Consider the following 26,031-nt stretch of genomic DNA (forward strand, 5'->3'; position numbering starts at 1 on the left):
ATTAAGTAACTACATACGGGTAATTACAGTTTTCAGCTTTTAATGGTTAAATTTTAAGCTATATGTAAATACCAGGAATTTTCAGCAGTGTTGTTGCTGCTAGCTTTTTTACTGTATAGTCAATCGTAATCAATTTAATTGTTTTTCTATCCATTAAATGCTAAACTGGCTTTATAAAAATTAAATTATTTGTTTTTTAATTTTATCCTTGTTTTTGAGTCATCATAAAAATGATTTGTAATTTTTCACTAAATTTTTTCAATATAATTCAAACAAGTATAATTTATTTAATGTATAAATTTTTCCTTTTTTTTTTAATACAAAATAACTTATTTATTGTTTTTCAGTATAACAGAATTATCAGATATAAATAAACATCAGGAAGTATTAATTAAATGTCAAAATGAAGCAATAAGCAGTAAAGAAGAGAGAGTTAAATTATGCAATCAAGAAGCAGAACTGAATGTGAGACGCATAGAACAAGAAATGAAATCTTTACAGTTAGACCAAGAAAAGATTAGAAACAGTTTACAGTATTTATTATTCATGCTATTTTTTAAAACAATAATAATTTAATTCTATTATAATTCTTAAATTTTGAGGGCTATTATAATCACATAACTGATCTTCAATTGGGTGTTTTAAATGAACTGGTTACCATAGCAACATGACACATCCAGCGGCCAGTAACAAAATGAACAGACTTCTGTGCCATTCATTCCATTTAGTAGTACTGGTTAAGCAATTGTTGAGAAAAAAATTGAACTTATCACAATTGTTCCCATCAACTAATTAAATCCATGTCATGAAGTCTTCTTTTTTTGCGAGTAGAAAGTCTCAGAATGTCAATAAATGTGATTACGTCGCATTTATGAAAATAGTGTGACAAAACTGTAAAAGGTGTTTTTTCTAGAAATTTTTAAGGGGTATGCACTATGCACAGATGCATGTGACAATGGAAAGATTTAAGGGAGCACTGTCAAACTGAAAAATAACTACCAAAGTATTTAGGGACTGCAAGAGAATTTTTCTGATAAAATTTGTTAAACTTAGGGTTATGATAAAATCAGAGATTAATATGAAACACTGATGATTTGGAAATGAATTTAAACTAAAGTGTTAGGATTCTTATGAAGCGTATTATTTTAATATATTACAATGAGCAGTTAAATAAGAGGAATCTTCTCTTTTCATGTAAAATGAAGAATATTTGAGAATTTTCTGTAGTAGATTTTCGGCCAACCACCCTGACAAAGTGCTACTCTGATGGTAGCATTCTGTGAGCTATAATTTCTTCTTTTGGTGAAGAAAAATACTCTATTAGTTTTCAAATACTGAAAAGGACTTTTTAATATTTGAAAACAATTAGGAGCCGATGGTTGGCATTATTAATCGGGTTAGATTCCCTGTTGGTAGAATTCTTTCAGAAGGTTCTTCAAAAGCTGTTGTCATGGATTGACAAGTTATGTTCAAATGTAATTTGAATTTCGAATGAAAGAAATGTTTGTGTATTGATTCAGAAAAACAAAAATGTTCATGCGGTCAAAAGCCTTCTCACTTAATTTTCCCTCTGTTTGGCATTTTGAGCTTTTTTAATAAAAATTTGTTTTTCATAACAGATTTAAATTATTATAATGAGATTTTACCAAACAACAACCGCAAAATAAATAGATTTGAAAATTTTACCTTTGATAATTCCTAAATGGTGGCCATTAAATTCATTAACCGTTAATACCTCTGTAAATATAAATTTTATCAAATTATGTTTTTATTAGCTAAACTGTTAAGCTTTAAATTGTAAGCAAAATTATATCTGATTTGTTCGAATTAGCTGATAAACAGCAAATATATGGCTGAAATCATAAGAACAAAAAATCATTTACGGTTCAAATTATGGATTGCAAAAATTATGCATGAAAACAAATACAGTTGTCAGAAATACAATTATATAATTAAATACAATTGTATAATTTTATGCAGAATTTTCCATACAATAACCTTAAATATTTTTTCAATTAGCACCTTTAAAATTGTTTTATTCTGCAAGCATTTTATTATAATCTTTTCATAGATGCGACACTGTTATTGCATACAATTTATTTATTTTTTGTTATAAACGAGGATTATAACCACTTGTTTTTATTCATTTTATACTTTGTGTCGTAATATGATCAAGGGAGATATGTTTCGTATGAATCCATATATTTCATGATTTTACTAGAAGAAAAGGCCAATTTTCCACGCGTCTCTCAATGTCTTTTATTTAGCCAAGATACTTTATCTTATTCAAATTTCCATAAAGTGGGAAAAAACAGACTTTTTTGTTGTTTCTGGTAACAAAAGTTACATATCCTTGTTCTAATTCATTACTTTTATTGCATTATTTGCCACTTTGGTTATGTATACAAGTGATTTCATTAAATTGGGTGAATAATAAACTAATTTTTTCCTCTCTTTCATCAGTTAACTTGATACCTTCAAACTGGATTAACAAATTTTTATGGCATTTCATGCAATGACTTCTGAGTATTAAGGTAATTATTGCTATTTAATTTTGGTTAGGATTGATCATCATAAGTTTCTTTATATGGTCACCATAGATCTTTTCCGCTAGGCATTTTTTGACCCTTCAGTGGAAAAATACAATTCTATGCCTGTTTTTTCATGTTTTGTTTAGGAAACATAATCAAATTTGATTATTTTTATGAAATACCCAGAAATATTTACATAATAATGTATGTGTTGTAAATTTACCATACATCGGCCAAACTATACACAGATGATTTTAATTATTGACTTACTGACTCGATCGCATGTTCCTAGTTGCTCTTGTTAGCTGTGTACTCTGTCTTATTTCCTGGATGACATGGTAATGTTTGTCTTCAATTCCTGTAGGGTGTGTAGATCGTTCTTATAAACAATTTCTTTTAAATAATCCCACAGAAAGAAGTCTGGACTAGTCAGATCAGGGGATCTTGGTGGCCACAATCTTTTAGAAATGATTCTTCCGCTGAAAAAATCCTGTAGCATCTCCATAGTAAAGCAAGCTGTATTGCAAGTATCACAGTCCTGTTGCAACCAGCAGTCATGTTCTCTTTGAATAAGGTTATGAACTGTTAGATAATCTCTTGGTAAATGGAGCATCCACAGTTTTTTCTAAAAAACAAGGGTCCTATTATTCATCACCTTGAAACCACACACCATATGTTTATTTTTTGTTGGTGTAGGGGATATTCAAAGAAAATGTGTGGGTTTTCAGTACCCCAGGTCTAGTAGTTCTGATTATTAACATAACCACAAGGTGAAACCGTGCTTCATCTGTGAAAAACACTTGATCTAAAATACCATTGTCGGCTCTAATGAAATTCTTGAACCGTTAAAAGTGGTGAACCTTTTAGCATAATCAGCATTAATTAGCTCATGGAAAACCTGCATTCGATATGGATAACATTTCAGCGTTCTTCTCACTGCAGTGTGGGCTGAACCTAGTGAAATGTTTTTTCCCAGCTTAGTTTTTGCAAAGCTAACTGCCACTTTAATGTCCTGTACACTACCTGAGTCTGTTAAAACTGACCTGTGTCTGGCATGTTTATAGTAACACTGTACCTGTTCCATAAAATTTTTTAACTTGAACAATTTTCCCTGGTTATTTCCTTTTCAGATTTCTCCCTATCAAATTATTGTCCCTATGTTAAAGAGCGCTAGGTAGGAATAAACCATCTGAGTTTCTAGGATTCCCTCACCTTTTCCTTATTAGATGATGTTAATAAATAGGATTGTGAGACCGACTAGTCAACTTCACGCAATGTTGATCATTAATTGTTCATAAATAAATTTTTTTTTTTTTTATAATGTTTAATTAGAAAGTTTCACTTTTAATTTGTTAGTTTAAAATTTATTATTTAGTTTTTCAATAAGTAGCCACACCACGTTCCGTGCAGTTGGTTGGAACTTATTCACCCATTTTTAGAAAATTCTAAAATCACTTTAATTTAATTCAGGCAATAAATTTGCTTGATTCTTTTGGTTTAACAATTTTTTACCCGTATTGTTTGCTTCTTCTTTTAGAAGTGTAACGTCATTAATTATGATTCCATTTTTTATATTTTTACAAAGTGGAAGAGATTGCAACCATTCACTCACAAGACTATATAACAAAAACAAGTTGCACACAAGTTACATAAGAATTGTACCTAAAGTATTGTGGTATATAGATTTGCCATCATTCTATTATGACCAAAACGTTGGTTGGTTGGATGAACCAGGTTAGTGGTGTATAGTAGTAATATGTCAGAAAATATTAAATAGCTTGAGTAAACTTTGTTTCTCAGAAAAAATCAAACTATTGTTTCACTTTGGTTCAAACACTTTTTCCATCAAATAGTAATATCGCATAGCAAACACGTTGAATCTCCTAACACAGCTGTCAACTCATTCTATCAAATGTTAACAAAAACAGATAACGTGAATAAACTGTCTCCCATTGGCTGAGAGCAGGTCATGTATCGGCTGTATCTGTAGCAAACTGCTGTTTTATCTGCTAAGATCGAACATTTAAAAAAACAAAATAAATCTTATTCATGAAAATATTGTAATATTAAAGAGCAAAATAAAAGTGTCAAAAAACTGTCATTTACCGAAACAACCTGCAGCCAATGCGTTTGGAAAAATATTAAAATAAAACTGTTGTTTTTAAATGCAAAAAACAAATAGTTTAGCAATGTAATGAAAAAATGAGTTATGAACATCGATTGAGAGATTCAATGCATTTTTTCCCAAAAGTTTTTAAAAACAGTTGTTTTTTTTCAATGAGTAGTTTGTTTTAGTGAAGTGCAAACAACAGAAACCACCTGCAGTGTCTAGACTTGCTTCCAATCTATCAGGACCTGATCGGTTTGTTGAACAGATAAAGTTGTGTAACATACAGTAGCTTTTAAGCATTCTAATTGCTAACATCACTATTACATTAATGATTTTTGATACATTGAATTGTATCCTTGTATATGTTTAAAAAATAAAAAATGATTTAATTTGCGAACGCTGCTTGTCTGGAAAAATATAAAATGTTGGCCGTTTTTATTAAAGAGGACATATTTTATCATAATCTGCTTTATTAAGTTCTCTCTTAATTTTTTTTGCATAGGAAAAAGCTTGAAGAAGAACAAGATAAAGTAAAAGTGAAAGATAAAGTTGCTGATGACCAAACAGAAACAATAATAAAATTAAAACAAAATTTAGCCGATAAATCGAAAGAACTTCAAAAGAAAACTAAAGAATTACATCATTTGGAGCTTTCATTAAAGAATGAAAGGCAAGAAAAAGAGAATTTATCTTCTGATGTTCAACATTTAAAGATGCATAGGGTACATTTAAATGAAACGATAACACAACTTCAAACTAAAGTGGAGAATCTAAAAACAAGCTCAGCATCTAATGTTCATAAAAAACATACACAAATGCTTGAAGAACTTGAAAAGAAGGTAAATTCTTTAGTATTGGTCAATTTTACATTGTTGAATTATCTAGAGAGTAACGTTGGATCATCCCCGTTTGTTCCAAATATAAAAAATAAAAAATAATAAAATCAAAATTTACTATATAAAATTTTGAAAATTTGTTTAAATAAATTTATTTTTAATTTTGATTGATGTGTGATTCATTCAATGGGAAGTGGCTCGGTGACTCTCAAAGAGACAAATTTTGAATAAATTACATTAAAATATATATTTCATCTATGAAAAATAAACTACCAAAGCACAGTAATTAGATAAGTTAAGTTTACCCTATTAATTTCCAGAAACCAGTTTTTGTGGTAACCTACATCTATATTTATATTTAATTCTCTATTTATTACATTAAAACTTATTCTTTTAATAAATATAGGATTTAATAACAACTGAAGATGCGGGTTGCCGTGAAAACCGTTTATTAGAATTAATAAGGTAACCTTAATTATATAATTACTGGGTTTTGGTGGTTTATATTTTATATAATATTAAATTTTATTAGCACAGTGGTCAAAATGTTACTAAATTATTTAAATATTCATAAAATATATGTATATGTAATGTCCTGGAAGGTATTGGCTGGATTTAAGGGACTGCATCAGGACATTAAAATAAAAAACACAACTTCATTTTACCAAATGCCATACCTTGTTAAATTTTTTCTCTGTTGTCAAAGGTACATGCACTCAACAACATCTACAAATAAATTTAACGGTTTTACCTTAATACAGTTACCTTTAGAACAGTTTTAATCATTAATAGCGCCATAAATATTATTTTATCAAATTGTTTTATTAGGTAAAATATTAGCCTTTATTTGGTAAACAAAATTACACCTAATTTGTTCAAATCGATTGATATACAGCTGAGATATGGCTAAAATTGTTAAAGTGTATTATAAAAATTCCACATTTGACAGATTTGTGTCTGTTTTCTCTCGTAATTTTTTTTGCGATGCACTTGAACAATTTTAGTAATATCTCAGTTGTTTATTAACAGATTTGAACAGATGAATTATTTGTTAACAACAAAACATAATTTGACAAAACTAATCTATTAATGATTAAATGGCTGTTGGTTTGGAATTTTCAAAAGTAAAATTTTCAAACTTATTTATTTTATAAAAGACAACATGCACACCAAATTTCATTAAAATATTTCAGTCCTTTCTTAGTAGATACATTTTTATTGAAAAAGCACAAAATGCCAAACAGTGAAAATGAAGTGAGCAAGCATTTGTCCACATGAACTTTATTTGAACGAATTGAAACAATCCCTTGAATCTGGCCAACACCTTCCAGGACACTGTATATAGGTTATAGTAAAGTACAGCAATCCAACAGTTAAACAAAAAAAAATAATTTAGCAAATGCTTCTACCTCAAAACGATTTTTTTCAGTATGAAATCATCATATCCCAAAAACCCAGGAGGCCTCATGGGAAGGGAACTCTAACATTTTAATTGTAGACCCTAAAATGATGTGACACATCATTTTAAAAGGGGTTGAGTACCTGAAGTTTCTGACGTAAAACATTTTTCGTTAAACAACTCTAACTGAAATGGTGGTCTTTTAATATTTTTGCTAGTTTCAAAAGTCTTGTGTCGTAAGTATTAAATACTAATAACAGCAAATCACTAATAAAATAAAATTTACAAAGTATTCATACTTCAAGACAAACATAATTTCTGGTGAGACTTGGGGCATGCTATTCTGGGTTCTGGAGCCTAGGGGGTTTGGATTATGGTGGTCTCGTACAAAAAAAATATATTGTTTTGAGGTCGGAACATTTGATGAATTCTATTTTTATATATTTATCTTTGAGAAGTTATTTAATAGTTCCCATACTTTATTTTATTAACACAATATTTTTTTTTTTCATTTGGTTGAAATGTATTGGACATTCGAACATAACAGAAGAACAAAGTACCGCACAAAGCAGCAGGTGCCTTATCTCCATGTTAGTTTTATTCCTCTGCTACTAAAACTCCAAAACTTGTTGAGCCAAGCCGTTTCAGTCTCATTTCCATTGTTTCCATTGGGAATTGATTTTCTATCAATTTTCATTGTTATGAAGTCTTTGCACAATGTAAACATGTCTTAAACAACTGATTGAATTTTAAATAGTAAAAGAGTGAACACCAGTGACATTCATCCTCTTTTAAAACGCATTTATGAAACTGTTGGTAATCACTTTTGAAGTACTGTGAGTAAGTGTGCAATCAAATTTTGTTCATCAGAAGCCAGTAAAGTGAATATTGAGGATGAGCTTTGTAACAGTCTATTGGTTTCCATAACTGAAGAGAAGCACCAAAAGGAGGTTACGCCACACACCTAGTTTGGCATATCGAATGTTGTGAACAACTTGTGAAACGTTATTGTCCGTGAGAGATGACTTCCTTTTCAGTATTGTGATGGAAGATAAAATTTGGGTGTACCATTACCACCCAGAAGAAAAATGGTAGAGTATTGAGTACCGACACTATGGTTTGGTATAATCAGAAAATTAAAAAATTAAACCCTCTGCAAAAAAATTATCTTGAGAATGTTCTGGGATGATTTCAAAGAGATTATCTGACTCAGATTATTTGACAATCCACAAAATTGATGATTCTACAACACAATAATGCCCGGCACACACTCATTGTGTGTAACCACTGATACTCTTGTGAAATTGAAATTGGTATCTATTCCACACACTCCATACCACAATATTGGGTGTACTGCAATTTTTACTTCTTTACTGCAATTTAAGAGGAATATTAAGAAAATTCATTTCATCAAGGATGATGAACCAAAGGATGCAGCGAGGTTGTGGATCAAGGAAGACTGCCAAAATTCTTCATTGACAGAATGAGAAAATTGATTTACTCTCAGGAGAAATATGTAGCTGTAAATGGTGACTATATAAAAAAGTGAATGTAAGCATTTGTAGCAAATGCAATATATATTTTTGCTAAAACACCTGTATGTAAACAGTGTAACACCAGAAAGTAATACTTTACCAGATTTTAAAGTTAGTTGGCCATACAACCTTGTGGTAAGAATTGATAATGCATGACGGCATTGTAATTAAAAAAAAAAAAAAACAGTAAGGATAATTTTAATATTTGATTGAGCCTCTGGTCTGCTTTGTTTTAGTTTTGGTTCTTTAGGAAGTTTCTATCGGGTTGGTTAGATTTTAAGTTTCAGTATCAAACCTGTACACCTGTTTCAACACGTTTGAGTAATTCTGATTAATCAGGGATGTTAGCTAACAATTATTCTACACTTTATTGGTTTGTTGCTTTTATTGAAAATTTAAGTTTCAGAAGCAGATTTTGGCCGCTATTTATTTCACACCCAAAATATCAAGACAGAAATTGTTTCACAAAATCCATAAGAGATATCCACCTCTTCAGCAACTTTTCTAATAAAATTATTCAATGATTATTAATGACAATATTCTTTACTTCATCGATGTTCAACCCTTTTGTCACCATATCTTCACATCCTTCTTGAAACTATTTGTACCACTCATAAATCCTTGGTGTTGACATAATATCCTCACCAAAAGCCTTCTCTAAAATCTTAACCTTTTCACTGCGCTTAATTCATTTCTAATGAAAAATTTATTGCAAATCCTTTGTTTTCTCATTTTCAAACAAAATAAATCACCACTCTTTATGAGATATGTTCTAATGATTAGGCTGCAAATTTTGATCTATATTTGAATACTGATAGATATTATAGACAGTGCTGTAATTTCATGAAAAAAAGACACTCTGACAAGAAGTTATAGTGGGCAGAATTAATTTTTTTTATCATTTCTAGCACATAGAGTAATAGAATAAAATTTTATAAAAAATATTAAAAGTCAAACTAGATGCTATACAAGGAATGATATTGTTGTTGCAAAGTGTATTCACTAATAAAATTTCAGTTAGAAAGAAACGTTAAGTGGTTAAAATCCATCTTTAATTAACTATCTGAAGTTTATGGGAGATATAATATTGGAGAGTGGTGTAAGATAACAGAATGATATGTTTAAAAATTAGCACACCAGTGTCCATTAAAACTGGATTGGTGGATTAGAGATTGATGATAAGGTTTGAGATAATCAGTGTTTCTTCAGATTTTTCATTCAGTTGGTCATTTGATCGCAATAATAGTAGGCTGTTGTAAGTTTTTAAACCTCGTAGATCTTGATATTTATGATGTTGAAGATTATGCTTTTTTTGGGCAAAATTGTTTAGATGTTGAGAGTTATATATAATTGGGCCATATTAATTTGACAGAAAACTAGCAAATTGGCTGAAATTTTTTTGTACAAGGAAAATCATGTGAATCTTTTTTTGGAAATCAGAAGAGGAGGAGATTCCGTAGAATGTGATTTCACAATCAAAAGGTTCATTCAAAACCAATGTTGTAGCATGTTGAGATTTGGTATCATTTTCTTGCATTATCAATATTGCTAAAAATTTGGTGTAATAATATAACTAGGAACCATTTCATCATCTTCCTTTAACATAGATTTGGCAACTATTAATTATCATATCTTCATGAACATGAAAGATTTTATTTTAATGTTTGCATTTCGAGTATACTTCTGCTAATTGAATCTGTTTACGCAATAGGATTATTTAATAAAGCATAATTTTAATTATTAATTTCAGGTAGCAGAGAAACAATCTGAATGGGAGTCTGAAATATCAAAATTAAGAAAAGAAAGGGATCAAGCTAGAGAAACCGCACAGTAAGTTCCATCCAATTTTTTATGAAGTAAAAAAAAAATTATTTTCCAATAGTGAAGTACAATATTATAAAGTTAACTATTTCTCATTTTGATGAGATCTATAATTGAAAAACATAAAAATGGGAATACCGTCTATGATTGTTTAAAAATGAACTCTCAATGTTTAAATGTTGTATCAGGAAAACAAATATGTTGTATATTCTGTTATTTTTTCCCTTAATTGAGTTATGTTTCAATCGAGTTAATATCTTGTTTTCTTTTTTGATAACATTGATTTTCAAAAAACATAACTTTTTTTTGTTTAATGTCAATGAAATTATCTATATTTGCATAGAATTAATTAAATAATTCCAAAAAGCTATTAACATGTATAGTTTTTTTTTGTTATGATCAATGTGTCATAAAAAAATGGCAAAAAATAATTAGTTCTAATTACAATAATTAAAACTTGTATTAAGAATATTTTGTGTTTTTAAAAAATATTCAGCTACACACACATAAAAATAGTTACGTTAATGTAATTATAGAATTAAATCAAATTACATTACATTACATTACATTACATCAAAAATGAATTTAAATGTCAGGAAAAGATTTTTGAAAGTGTATGTTTGGAGTGTCGCTTTATATGGAAGTGAAACTTGGACAATCGGAGTATCTGAGAAGAAAAGATTAGAAGCTTTTGAAATGTGGTGCTATAGGAGAATGTTAAAAATCAGATGGGTGGATAAAGTGACAAATGAAGAGGTATTGCGGCAAATAGGTGAAGAAAGTAGCATTTGGAAAAATATAGTAAAAAGAAGAGACAGACTTATAGGCCATGTACTAAGGCATCCTGGAATAGTCGCTTTAATATTGGAAGGACAGGTAGAAGGGAAAAATTGTGTAGGCAGGCCACGTTTGGAGTATGTAAAACAAATTGTTGGGGATGTAGGATGTAGAGGGTATACTGAAATGAAACGACTAGCACTAGATAGGGAATCTTGGAGAGCTGCATCAAACCAGTCAAATGACTGAAGACAAAAAAAAAAAAAAAGAATTAAATACAGACTAAAAATGCAAGATCCCACAAAATTAATTCTTGGAATTAATACGTTAAGTTTTATTACACATATGCACATATTTACTGTGTTTTGGTGGTCTAAATTTCACTTAATATTTTTGTGTGTGCATGTTTGTGTAAAAAGAAAACAAAATAATATTTACATAACATCTTATTTTTTCTCTTTTATGTAGCGTCAAATCTTCTTTACTAATCAACATTAGTCATCTATCATTGCAATCTCAGCAGCTTTGATATTAGGTCTTCATGATCCTAATGTCCTGGTAGAATCTCTCTTTGTTCACTCTTGAGCTTGACCAAGATTTCCCATAAAGAAATTGAATGTAAATGTAGAAAATGTACATCTAATGATGTTCAATGTACCTTAAGAAGCTCTTGACTAGGGTTTTGTAGTTTTTCTTTTTTGTTGCCTAGAAATCCTTTTGTCACCTTCACGAATGGATTTCCATACTACTGATTCCTTTCAGTTGCATTTTCTTTTAAAAACAGGTTTCCAAATCAGTTTTCTAATGTTAGCCTCAGTAAATATTCTATTTAAATATTTCTCTCTTAAATGTTATTTAAGAGAGATAAATCATCTTATTTATCCCGTGCCAATCATAGTAGTAGTGCCAACATAGAGATATTTTGATCACTTGTTTCAAAAGAAAATTCTCTTAGGCCACTTTATTTTTTTTCAAAATACTGTCTGTGTTGCTCTGCTATTCCTAAAACACAACAGATTTTTGAAAAACCACCTGTTAACAAGCCAAGTCCCATTAATATTAGCCATGACTTTCAAATCCCCATAAACTTGACAAATAAATTGTTTTTTCTCAATTGCATTCCAAATGAAAACCAAATTATTATATGTTTTTTTTCTCACTGAAACTGAATAAGCAACCTGTATCTGTACTAGTTGCTTCTTGTTTCCACTAGGGAGTAAAAGTGCTTTTAGTCTTTATTTAGATGAATCGGTAAAAAGGTACTGTTCCGTAGGTTTTTGGTCTGTTGTTAATTCAGTTGTTAATCCATGTCAAAACATACACAAAAAGAATCCTCAATTTCAAACATGCTGAGAAAGTAGTGTTTATTTTTCTGAAAGATTAAAGTTTGTTCCATCTATTAACAGATGCCACTTTGTGGTGTAAGCCGAAACATTCAGCCTACTGTTTTGATAAACTCAAATGCACCAAATCATTTAATTCATTCTGACATTTAATTTGGAGTTCACTATATATCTTGAGGATTGTAAGTTTTCTCAGAAGGATTTATATTTTCTTATGTGTATCTTAAGTCACAAACCTCTGATATATTAATATCATTCCTTTTCAAATTAGTGGAGTTTTTATCAGTCTAAGTAAGGCACACTTGGATATTTAGTTTTAGTTTTTTCAGATATCCTTCTGTGTTCATATGGCAAATGAAGCAGTCATCAAAGAGAATGGTGATTTACCCACAACATAGGACTCGCAAGTGGCTTAATGGTTCTGTTGCCTTTTATGTACTGATCTAGTCATATTATAGCTTACTTAACAAACATTAAGACCCTGATTTTTGTCTATCTCAATTTTATAACCAAAATATAAATAGGTTTTTTTTTACTTATTTTTGTATATATTTATCTTGTGACTAATACGAAAGTCCACAAACACAACAAAACTTATGCGGTAAATTTTTACAAGAACTGCAGTGAAAACTTGAAATTTTGAGAGTAAATACACATGACCACATTGAACAAAAAATGTCTCTAGAAGAAAACATCCAATATTTTCACCATTAACCTGCCCAAGAGTTGCAAAGTGCAAGGTAATGAAAATACTAAATTATGGTTGAGAGTGGCAGTTCTTAGAACTATTTTATTCAATTTTTCATGTAAAAAAAAAAATCATGAGTATCATATATATATATACCCCCTTAATTTAAATACTGAGAATTTCTGAATGGATTCATTTTACCCTTAGAGCAAAATTTCTCACAAACTGTTACTCGAGAATAAAGCTTTACCAGACCCATGTTTATGTGATTTATGTGAACTTTTTTGTTTATTTTCACTTCTAGAACATGTTCTAAAATTCTTTCAGTTTCTTTGCGAGTCATCTAATACGGTAACCGTGTAAAAATTTCAAAATTATTTTTATGGTGTTGTTTAAAATTGTAATTTTCTTAATGGGATTTTGTTTGCTTTTGATGAGGATTCTTTCTCTTCCGAAATCTTTTATTGACATTCATCTGCGGTGTGTTTTACCAAAACCTGCCCCTGGAAAATGTAGAAGGGAACTCTCATTTTTAATTTCAAAAATTGTTTCTTGAATATTGTATATAAATTTTTTAAACATGGATTCTATTGATAATTTTTTAATAGAATAAAAAATAATTAAAAATTTTATATCCACTTAATCAGCAAAAAAGATGTTTTGTCAAGAACTTTTGGTTTATTTCAAACTATCATCAGAAGATAAAAATAATATAATAAGTCAAAAATTATAATAATTACACACTCATGACTTGTTTGAATGTCAAAAGTATAATCAAATTTAAACCAAAAGATCTTGAGAAAGCATCTTTTCTGCTGATAAGGTGGATATAAAATTTTTAATTATTTTTTATTCTCATATTGAACATACAGGCTGTTGCCTGTATACACACTTTAATTTTCATCACCTGAAATTTTTTGATAAAATTGCAAAATCTATGAACAAATAAATGTAAAAATTTATTTTTTGTCAAGAAAGGACATGCAACCCACTGTAAATTTTACACTGTAAGAGGTTGCAAACATTGCTCTTATTTCACTTTTGTAAACTGGCTATTATCTTGCAAATTTTAATTTGTGATAGTATCTCTTGGATGTTGGGTATAGAGTGTTGATTTAAGGGTAGAATCAAAGAGCAAAAAGGACAGTTTTAATTGTGTGCATGGCCATAGATTGACTTCCTATCTTTCCAGTTGACTGAGTCACGTGGAAAGATATCTTGGCCATTCCATCTTGGAGTAGCCAAGATGGCAACTCCAGAGCAGAAAACCTCATCTGTTTTAAATGTGAATCTGTAGCTACAGTTCAATGTGCATTCTGTAGAAAGTTTAATTGTGATCTTCAACGTGACAATAACATTTGTCGATGGCATAATCAGTTTGAAATGACCGGATTCTGTGTAAAGGGAAGAGTATACGATGACTGAGGGTGTCTGAAGAAAATGTTGAACATGTCAGTGAGTCTTTCCTGCATAGTCCTAAAAAATCTGTTAAGAAGACCGACTATGAATTAACATTACTGGTGATGATAGTGTGAATTGTTTTAAGGAAGGACTTTCATACTGTTTACAACTGTTATAGACTGAAGCTTAAAGAGTATGCTGTGTTTGCTGCCTTCACAATCAAAATATTGTCACATGAAGATAACAACTTTCTAATGAAACATTTCATGTTAGTGGAAAAGTTAACACATAATGTCTGTATCTGTGGTCAGAAAATCCCCATGAACTCTTACTATGTGAAAGGTCCTCTCAAAAAACGTTATTTGTGCAATTTCTCAGTGGCAAGTTTACAGGCTGTTCTCTGAAGTAAGCGTATCAGGAGTAGCTTATTCAGGTATGCTGCATACTCTGTTCTTTCCTTGATCGCAAGATGGACCAGAAAAATTTATTTGGCAAGAAGATTGTGCATCTTTTCAACAGGATAGCTCTGTTCAGAATTGGTTGAATGATGTTTTCTCCAACTGCTAGCTCTGTCGGCACAGGCCGGATGACAGAGCTTGTTCCAAGATCCACCCGATATAAACCCATGCAATTTTTTCCTTTGGTGTATTATAAAGGATCTTGTGCATATGTCTCCTACCTACTGATATATATCTGATTTGTAGTACAGGATTGAACCAGCTGTTATCCACTGGGTTGGTCTAGTGGTGAACTCATCATCGCAAATCAGCTGATTTCAAAGTTGAGAGTTTAAGGTTCATATTCTAGTAAAGGCAGTTACTTTTGTATGTTTTTTTTTTTTTTAATATTAATGCCGATATTATTGTGTGGTTGGGTTTCAATTAACTACACATCTCAGGAATGGTCGACCTGAGACTACAAGACTAACACTTCATTTGCATTCATACATATCATTCTCTGAAGTAATACCTTACTGTGGTTCCGGAGGCTAAACAGAAAAAAGAAGAATCAGCTGTTACATCAGTTATTCCAGATATGCTGATTAAAGAATGGAACAAACTCTCTTATCAGTTGGATGTGTTTCACATGACAATAGGTGCTCATGTTGAAGACTTGTAGGGAAATACTGTAATAGTTACTCTTTAATTTGATTAATTAATGAGATTAAATAAGCTTTAAAACCCTGATATTCTTTTATTTTTACAACCTGTGTACATATATATATATATATATATATATATTTATCAAATCATTTTTTTTTAAAGGTATGCTATTGAAAATCTATCTAGTGCGATGGAAGAGTATCAGAAAGAGTTGAATAATCAGAAATCACTGCAAACAAATTTAGCATCATTAATAAGGGATAAAGAAGAGCAACTAAATTTTGCTGAAAAAAGGGTATGTTCTTTCTGATGACATAAAAATAAATACAATTTAACGTAATAAAGATAAATTATATTTAAATCAGTAAAATAATATAAGAAAACAAAAGAATGTGTTGTGTTTCTCAAATGAAAAATATATAAAATATCACATAAATTTAGATATCATAAACGATATCTTATCTGTTATTTATATCGTAATATTTATTTTTTAATTTTTTTTACTTTTAAATAAATTTCTGATGACATCCAAACATTATTTGACATCTTAGATCTTGCTATGGGTGTGATTTTTCTTCTTAGATAATTGTGGTAACAGAAATTACTTCAACTAAACGTTGAAATATTGTTATTAAATAATATTGAACTAACCAGAAAAATGTCAGTAGATCATAGAATATAAGAAAACTAATTTTTTTAAAATTATTATTAAAGCGATCCTGAAATGCAAGACATTCAGAAAGGAAAAAGGGATGGGTGTTTTTATAAACGAGGGAGTTTATAAACAAGTTTTAGCATTACTGAAACGACAAGAAAGCAGATAGTAATTAGTATCCTTTCTCTTTATATGAATCTGAAAGTTATTCTTAGTCAGTTTAAAAGGGATCATTGTAAGTCGTTTGGCATGACAAGCGGTTACAAATTGGGAGTGTAATTCCTATTTACAATTTATTAATAGTAATTAAATAAAATTAAGTAAATTTTTAATACGTTTACTTAAAGGTCTTAATTTTTTTTTGGATATAATCTTTTACAAAGTGATAGAAATAATATTAATAAATAATATTTATATCATAAAACAATGGAACCTATCCCTATGAATGCCTTCTTTTTTTCTTTTTTGTCAGACCGGTTATATTCAGATGGGTGACCATTCTATGCTGAAGTTTCGTATTTGGATGCCTATCGCAGATCCAAGTCAGGAAAGTTTTTGATTAAATTTATTAAAAGTAGAGCATGTAGTAGTGATAAAATTTTTTTTTAACCCTGATATTTTTTTAAGTTAATGCTTTAATTATGATTTTAAAGTATTACTTTTTATTAATTAGGACACAACCTTCATCATATTTTTATTGCGATCTGTTGATAACTGTCTGACAACGTACATTCAAATGCGTGTTTAAATGCATCTCTGAGGGCATTACAAATAAATAAAAGAATCATTTGTTTGATTAAGCGCAATTAATACATTTAAAAATTACTAATTCATATTCAAATTACATGGAAATTATTCATCTAAAAGATTTTTTAGGATTACTTTTATGTTACTTTAACAGACGTGTAGCTTTCTCATGCAGATTAGTTACAACTACAATTAATTCCACATAGTAAAATATTTGGCAGTCAGAAAGTGACAGAAAAGACACACGTGTCATCTACTAATAAAGACAGCAGATACATTCACTTTGCATCACAGAATCAATGTTTGTAGCGTTCTATAGAAATAAGACACGTATGGACCTTATTTGATTTTTATACAAATTGGAAAATTTAAAGAGGAAACCTAAAAACTTGCTTTACTTAATTTATTTGTATGAAATTTAAAAACAAAATATGCCATTTACAAACTACCGTATAACCTTCACACCTTAAAATTTATGTACTGCTAATACCCACCTCTTGTAAGTTGTAAGTAGTATGCATTCTTGAAAGCTCTGACGGAAGTTTCTTACATCTTTTTGCAATATTTCTACTGTAACATTTGTGATCCTTTCACTAGTGTTTCGTTTGTTTATCACTATTTCATGGTTAGTGTTGTATGGATCCTAATTTTAAAAAAAACATAAAAAATAATCACATGTACTTTAATTCCTAGATATTGTGTATAAATAAACATCTTCAGTTTATGACATGACATGATTCCCAAACAACTATTGCAGAATTTCCTAATAGAGATGCGAGAAGAGAGTGCTTGTTGCAATGTTCTAGTGAAACCAAAGTGACCCACCATTAACTGATTTTTTTTAACTGATCGGTTTTGATAGATTGATTTACCAAGCTGTAGTAGCAATTATTGAACCATTCCTATTTTCAAATAAATATGTTCAATAATTTCCTGGGAGGAAACAGAACACCAAACTATTACTTTTTCTCATATGAATGAGTCGCTTATGAGTTGCTTTGAATTTTGTTAAGCGTATTATCAGAAATTTTGTTTATTTAAAACATTATTTAAATAAAAATTTGTTTCATCTGAGATTAATAAATTATGATGGCAATTTAAAAATATTATTTAAAATTAACTCACAAAACATAATTTTCATAATTTCTCAAGTACTATAGCTTAGTTTTTGCAATTTATACGGGTGAAAATTGAAATCTTTTGACAGTAATTCTTTGTAAACTTATACTATGTTAAGTAGTTTTAAATGCCTTTCTGCTAACTGCGCCAAACTCTCTGAAACAGCAGCTTCAACACTTCTGGTGTACAAAATTGTTCTTGCTTATCAGTAGTTTTTTATGAGGATATTTATCTAAATTCTTAATCCAAGATCTTTACCTGGGTTAAGAGTTTATCGTAGGAGCAGACAAGACAAGATCATGGCGGCAAAGATTAAAGTGTATGTGAAACTCCTTAGCTTGGCTTCCATCATCAAATAGATTTTACATCAAATACATGTTATACATCACTCCACCACTCTATATGTCAACTAATGACAATAATATGCTGTGCAGTGTTATATGAGGTGCAACAATAAAGTAATGAGACTGATTTTTCTTTGCAAGATGTGGCAACCCTGCAGCTTGCGTAGGCACACCATCTTTGACCTTGGTCTATAAGCTACTTCTAGTCCAAGCGGCACATTGATGCAACTGCTCAGTCGTGAATTGTGCTGTAATAAGTGAACACGTGTTTGTGTCCCTCGTCACAGCTTTTTGGACATCTTGTGTTGTTTGAAAATGGTGTGTCCCTTGACTGCCATTTTGACTCTTGGAAATAGAAAAAAGTCGCACGGAACGATATCTGGTGAATAAGGTGGCTGTGTAAGTTGAAATCTGTCCGTGAGGTTGACGGTCGTCCACTGCGGTCTTCATCTTCAACATTCGTTCTGCCTTCACTAAAAATTTTATGCCGCCGAAAAACTTGAGCTCTTGACATAACTTCCTCTCCAAAAGCCTTCTGAAGCTTACCGAAAGTTGTCGTCGCGTTTTCACCCGATTTAACGCAAAAAGAAATGGCATACCATTGCACAATATTTTGCGGTTTCATTTCTGTGATGAGAGACATAAACACGTGTTCACTTATTACAGCACAACTCACGACTGAGCAGTTGCATCAATGTGTCGCTTGGACTAGAAGTAGCTTATAGACCAAGGTCAAAGATGGTGTGCCTACGCAAGCTGCAGGGTTGCCACATCTTGCAAAGAAAAATCAGTCTCATTACTTTATTATCGCACCTCTTATGTACAGACATGGCTACATAAACCACAGCTTTGCCAACATTATAAAGAAAATTTCTCATTTCTTTAGCCTACCTCAATGATGGTATACAGACATCACATTAAAAGTAAGTGTCAAGTGTGAAAAATATATGAGATTTACGAATGAATTAAATTTGAAATAATTAATGAATAAACAAACATAGATTAGATATCTTAATTGCTTAAGGTTGACACCATTAACATTAGTATTGCAAGTAATTCTGCTGAAGGAGGCATTAGCTCATAATTGGCTCAAAAAAGATTTTTTGGTAGAACAATTTCCATGTAATTCAAAAGAGAGTTAACAATTTTTAATTCTCTAAATTAAATAAGTTAAATGAATGATAAGTAATGTGTAAAGTGGGTTTGAAATGTGTCAAGAGTGGTGCAATTTTTTTTTTTTAATTGAAAAAGAATATTTTATAGATTGTAAGGACACGTGTTTAAGTTAACTCCCTTCAAATTATTCTCTATCAGAAACACATCCTTGCCAACATTTTTTCTGTTCTTGAAAATTCTTGAGTGCATTTCTGCACTGTAGCTTTCATTTCATTTAAAGGTTGATTGAATTTCTTAGAGCATTTGATGAAACATTTTTATGTGTTACTAAATATTCCTTCTTGCCCCTCTGAACTTACACTTTTCAGTACATTCTGTGTAATATTAAAAAGACTATAAATTAGAAGGTAATTTTGCATTACTACATATACATGCTGCTGTTACTAAATTGTACAATTCAATAAAAGCTTAATATACTTTTACTATTTTATCATTATAATAATAAATTCATTTGAAATAATTCCTGATACCTAAAAACCATATATTTTAATACAGAAATCTTTATTTTAAATTTGAAAACTATTTCTTGATATATTTACTTCTACATTTAAAACACAGGGCATTTTTTGTATTGTAGTACACAAACAATGCCATAAGTCATTTAGTGATTTATAACAACATGAAAAAATGTTTACAAATTAACTAATAATGAATCACATACATGAGTATTCCTTACACATCCAATTTATTAATTTGTAGTAGCCCTGAAGTGTATAAAATCCATTGTAATAAATGAATTAATTTACTTTTATTTTGATAGAAATTCAGTGTACTTTTACATGATACAATGTCAATACAAAAACCTTTGGTAGAAAATTAAAGAAGTTTAGTTTCAATTTAAAAACAGTGCTCTAACTGCATCATCACAAGGTATATTGATTTTTGGATGTAAATGCATTAAACAAACTAACAATATCTTAGCATTGCAGTGTAATTTTTATGATTTTTTTCTCTCATAAATCTGGGCTTTCTTTTTTGCTGATAGATTTACACAGATTATGTAAAATGCCCCACCTTTGTTCTTCATTTATCATAGTATCAATCTAAATTGATACTATGGTCTAAATTGTAGTTTCGCAATATCACAATTATTAAAGAAAACACCTTGAAATAGTGTAACCATTCAGCAGTCGCTCTTTATTTGGTTTTCAGTTATACTTGAAAAATTTCTTTGAGAAGGCTAGTCCTTTGTTTCAGTATTATAACTGTACACTCATAATTAGTCACCATTTTAAAAGAATGAATTAGAGCAATATTGTTTCATTAATAACTTTATCATTTCCTCAGCTATTTCTGGACAATTCAATTTTTATTCAAAATATATAAATTTCAGAACAGATTTGCTGTCGCTTCATAAAATGCCCAAACCCACACACCAGTGAGATTTGTTTTACATCCATTTCTCTAATACAGGTTTTTCAATATGAAAAATTCATTTTTATGATTTGTCATTCATCTTTCCTTTTCATCATTTTTTAACTAATTCATGAACACCATAGATTTTAAACTGCTTGTTCTAACCTTATATTCATCTCATTTTTGTGTAATACTCTTTACACTAGTAGAGCTCTGGGTTTCATTTTTAAGATCAAAAATTATGTAAACTCTTTGATCCTGTAGTATAAAGGATTACAAAATAGTTGGATATGATCAATTCATTGTTGAATTTAAATTAAATATCTAAATTGGTTGTGTGTGTAATGCATAATTAATTGTAGGCATATCAATATCATGAAAAAAAAGCATCTTCCTGTGAGAATTTTTTAAGATAAAAAATAGCACTATTTTTTTTAATCAAATTTCATTTATATTTTGCCGTGTTTATTAACAGGCCTGTTACTAGGAGGCAGTGCAATATATCTATTTAATGGAGAAGCATATAATGCTGTTTTATAAAATTGTTTTTGTTATATTGATAAGCATTTGTTGTTGTATTCAGCTTTCTTTATATAATGAGCTAGTCTATATTTTACAGTGTGAGTGCCATTATTGTACATTGTACAATAATGGCTTATAAAATCCAACCTAATATTTATATTTAGTTTTTAGGAGATATAGAAAAACTAGACATTACTTGAAAAATGGCTTAGCCATTTGACACCTATGTGATCCCAAATAAAAAACAGAGTACCTGAAAAGAAGCAAAATAGTTATTTATAATGAAGCACTGCCATGCTGGATACTAGAAGGTGTTGTTGGTATGTCTTTTACATATCAAATCAGGATGGCAGTCGTACAGTCATAAAAAAACATTATAGGATAATGAAAGTTAAGGTGGTAGAAGAAAAGAATCTGTCCATTGAGATACTGCATCTAATTATTATTATTTTTATCCAGGACCTAAGTATTAGTTTTTTCCTGTGTTTGCGATATCATTTTTTGTTTGTAAATTGAGTAACAATTGAAATATCATTTTTTCTCAAGATTTTCCTTTATTTTTCTATTCTATTTATTTCACTCGGTTTCAAACTGAAGATGCATTCTAATGATTATTGTATTGTAATGCCTGATTTTGGTTTTTATGGAGATGTTCCTTCTGTTGTAAATATTTTTTGTTAGTCGGTAGATTAATTCCCATTTTTGTTTGATTGGCTTCTTTGTGTATACAATTTATTTTGATTATTTTTCCAATATTTAAATTTATTGACTGTTTATTTTTTTCTTATTTCGTGTTTAGTGACTTAGGAAAATCTTTGATGTCTGTTATGAATTATGTCTTTCTGAAGGAAATTTTTAGCCCTACTTTCTCTTCAATTTCTTTTAATCACTTTATTTGTTCTGCTGCAGTTTTGAGATTCTCCAAGAAAACTGCAGTATTGTCGGCAAAGGCTTGGGAGTTAATTCCAATTCCTTTTGATTTTGGACCCAGGTTTAATTGGTGGTGTGTTCCAATTTATTTAATTTTCTTTTCTCATTCTCTTATTACATTCTCCAGGAACAGTTAAAAAAATTTGTGATAATCCATCCTATTGTTTTAAATTTCTGTTTAAATTTTGAATTATTCTGAGAGTTTTCTCATGAATTTGACTTTGGATCTTGTATTTGTAAGTCTGTTTAGTAATGTTAATTGTTTTGTGATCCACACTGAATTATATAGGAAGTTAAATAAGGAAGTTGTATCGATCGTGTTATATACCTTTTCTAACTGTACAAAGACAATTATGTAGTATTTATGCCTTGTCATTCTTTTTTTTTTTGTCTTCAGTCATTTGACTGGTTTGATGCAGCTCTCCAAGATTCCCTATCTAGTGCTAGTCGTTTCATTTCAGTATACCCTCTACATCCTACAGCCCTAACAATTTGTTTTACATATTCCAAACGTGGCCTGCCTACACAATTTTTCCCTTCTACCTGTCCTTCCAATATTAAAGCGACTATTCCAGGATACCTTAGTATGTGCCCTATAAGTCTGTCTCTCCTTTTATCTATATTTTTCCAAATGCCTCTTTCTTCATCTATTTGCCGCAATACCTCTTCATTTGTCACTTTATCCACCCGTCTGATTTTTAACATTCTCCTATAGCACCGCATTTCAAAAGCTTCTAATCTTTTCTTCTCAGATACTCAGATTGTCCAAGTTTCACTTCCATATAAAGCGACACTCCAAACATACACTTTCAAAAATCTTTTCCTGACATTTAAATTAATTTTTGATGTAAACAAATTATATTTCTTACTGAAGGCTCGTTTAGCTTGTGCTATTCGGCATTTTATATCGCTCCTGTTTCGTCCATCTTTAGTAATTCTACTTCCCAAATAACAAAATTCTTCTACCTCCATAATCTTTTCTCCTTCTATTTTCACATTCAGCGGTCCATCTTTGTTATTTCTACTACATTACATTACTTTTGTTTTGTTCTTGTTTATTTTCACGCGATAGTTCTTGCGTAGGACTTCATCTATGCCGTTCATTGTTTCTTCTAAATCCTTTTTACTCTCGGCTAGAATTACTATATCATCAGCAAATCGAAGCATCTTTATCTTATCACCTTGTACTGTTACTCCGAATCTAAATTGTTCTTTAACATCATTAACTGCTAGTTCCATGTAAAGATTAAACAGTAACAGAGATAGGGAACGTCCTTGTCGGACTCCCTTTCTTATTACGGCTTCTTTCTTATGTTCTTCAATTGTTACTGTTGCTGTTTGGTTCCTGTACATGTTAGCAATTGTTCTTCTATCTCTGTATTTGAACCCTAATTTTTTTAAAATGCTGAACATTTTATTCCAGTCTACGTTATAGAATGCCTTTTCTAGGTCTATAAACGCCAAGTATGTTGGTTTGTTCTTCTTTAATCTCCTTCTATTATTAATCTGAGGCTTAAAATTGCTTCCCTTGTCCCTATACTTTTCCTAAATAAATTAATAAATTATTATTATTATATTATTATAATTTTACTATCAATGGAGTAAAAAGGAACTCTTCTATCATTTGTCTAAAAGGATGAATGGTTACCATGGGGAAGCGTGAGTTAGATCAGTGTTGTAAAGAATAAAATTATAGATAAAAAAGATAAGTTATAATCCATATTAATACACACAAAAAAATATTTTGTGAAATAATGATGACGCTAATAAGCGAAAATACTAAAATCAAATCATAGTTTTAAAGGCATTAATTTCTAAATATTTGTTATATTTTTAGGTAAATGTTAAATGAATTATGCAAAAAATTCAGGTTTATGTTTTTAATAATAAATACAGATACCTGTGGTGGAGCAGTAGCATCTCTGCCTTTCATCTGGAGGTTCTGGTTTGAATTCCCAGTCATTCATGGCATTTTTTCTCACACAAGTAGCTAATTGCTTTTGGGATTTCTCTCCTTTAAGCCAGTAATAGACATACATAAAGTCATAATAGACATTCTATTCGTTGTTCTGAGGAAACAGATTGTAGATACTTTTAATTATGTCCAAAACAATAAAAATTATTTAAAAATTCTTCAATACAGTAAATATTCTTTATGTAAAAGAAAATATTTTTACTTAGTTTTAAATAAATTGATCGGAAGATCATGTAGGTTGTTCAATAATTTACTAAAAATAAAAATTAGTTAAAGGTATTTCTCCAGGCTGCATTATGGTGCAAAATGTGCAGTTAAAAAAGGATATAAAAATAAAACAATTTTTTATTTTATTAGAATAAAAATAAACTTTATTCTGATAAATAAAAAATAATATATATCATACAATTATACGATAAAAACATAAATAAAAATATTTATGTGATTAAAAGTCCAAACTGTTTAAATGCAAGTACATGAAGCAATGTTAAGGTAGATTAAAAAATTACTCAAAAATAATTACAATTCAGAAGCTGCTATTGAAAATTATTTTGAGCACATGTTTATGTACATGTTTTATTGGAAGCAGACAAATCGTCCTTTTTTTAATTACCATAGTATTATTTAAAAATTCATTGACAGTTAATTCTTTCCATAAAAGACATTCTTTTAATTGTATTTTAAATAAAATTGTGGGAAGATTTTTCAAATAGTTTGGAAATATATTAAAAATGGCAACAATATCTTAAGGCCTTTCTTGTCAACTGAAGTACTGTATTGAGTTTACAAAAACAAAGGTGGATTTGTTATTTTTTAAGAATAGGGTGACCATTCTATTTTGAAAAAAATTGCAGATTTATAAATATAAACACAAGGATAAGTCTAAATATTTAATTTTTGAATTATTGGTTAATACGATTCATAACTACAGGCACCAGATAACCATCTGAGTCCCCATTTTTGTTATCAAAGTAAATCCCTCCCTTCCAGAATCAATATTATTTTTAATATTTAAAAGAATTAACCTGTGCGTATACAATAATGCTGCAATAAAATAACTTGTTCATTATTTTGGTAAGAATAAAAAATTATTGTATAAAAAAAATGATACTTAAATAACTGGGTGAAGTAGTCTTTTATACTCAAATATTGAGTTAGTGTATATTTCCCTGCAAAATATATTAGGAATACATACAAATTATTATGAAATTCATTTTCAGGTTAAAATTTTTATTTTGGTAATATTAAAATCACATGGAAATAAAAATGTAAATTTATGGTAGTTAAAAAAAATAAAAATGTGCTTCAAAAACTGTGCTAAAAATAATAGTCTTTAAATTCTGATGCATAAGAGTCAGTGCTGAATTAAAAATAAACGAACTATCAATAATTTTTTAACCTTTAGTGCCCATTTTAAAGTCAAAATTTAAAGATGAATTAAAGTACCACTTTTTAGATTTTAGTATTGTCTTCAAGATAGTCTCATCTTTTTCACTGTTTAATTTAATCTAAATTTATTTAAAATTAGGATAGGCCTAAAAAACTCTGCCAGTATGAATAAAAAAGCCAAGAAACCAGCATCAATAATAAAAAAAAAGCGTGCAGAGAACTATGTAAAGGGACGGCTAATGATTATGAACTAAGATTCTCTAGAATCTGAAAT

General features: G+C 29.7%; 1 protein-coding gene across 1 annotated transcript in view; it reads left to right on the top strand.

Moving 5' to 3' along the window:
* The window catches only part of LOC142334006 (uncharacterized), a 70,533-nt gene that overhangs the window by 38,894 nt on the left and 5,608 nt on the right, over nucleotides 1-26,031 (top strand). Inside the window, exons 11-15 of the mRNA XM_075381673.1 lie at nucleotides 348-533; nucleotides 5,144-5,480; nucleotides 10,162-10,241; nucleotides 15,707-15,839; nucleotides 16,672-16,741. Of these exons, the coding sequence (XP_075237788.1) occupies nucleotides 348-533; nucleotides 5,144-5,480; nucleotides 10,162-10,241; nucleotides 15,707-15,839; nucleotides 16,672-16,741 (806 nt within the window). The remainder of the gene's footprint in view (nucleotides 1-347; nucleotides 534-5,143; nucleotides 5,481-10,161; nucleotides 10,242-15,706; nucleotides 15,840-16,671; nucleotides 16,742-26,031) is intronic.

This window comes from Lycorma delicatula, chromosome 13, assembly GCF_047948215.1.
Source record: "Lycorma delicatula isolate Av1 chromosome 13, ASM4794821v1, whole genome shotgun sequence".
NCBI lineage: Eukaryota > Metazoa > Arthropoda > Insecta > Hemiptera > Fulgoridae > Lycorma > Lycorma delicatula.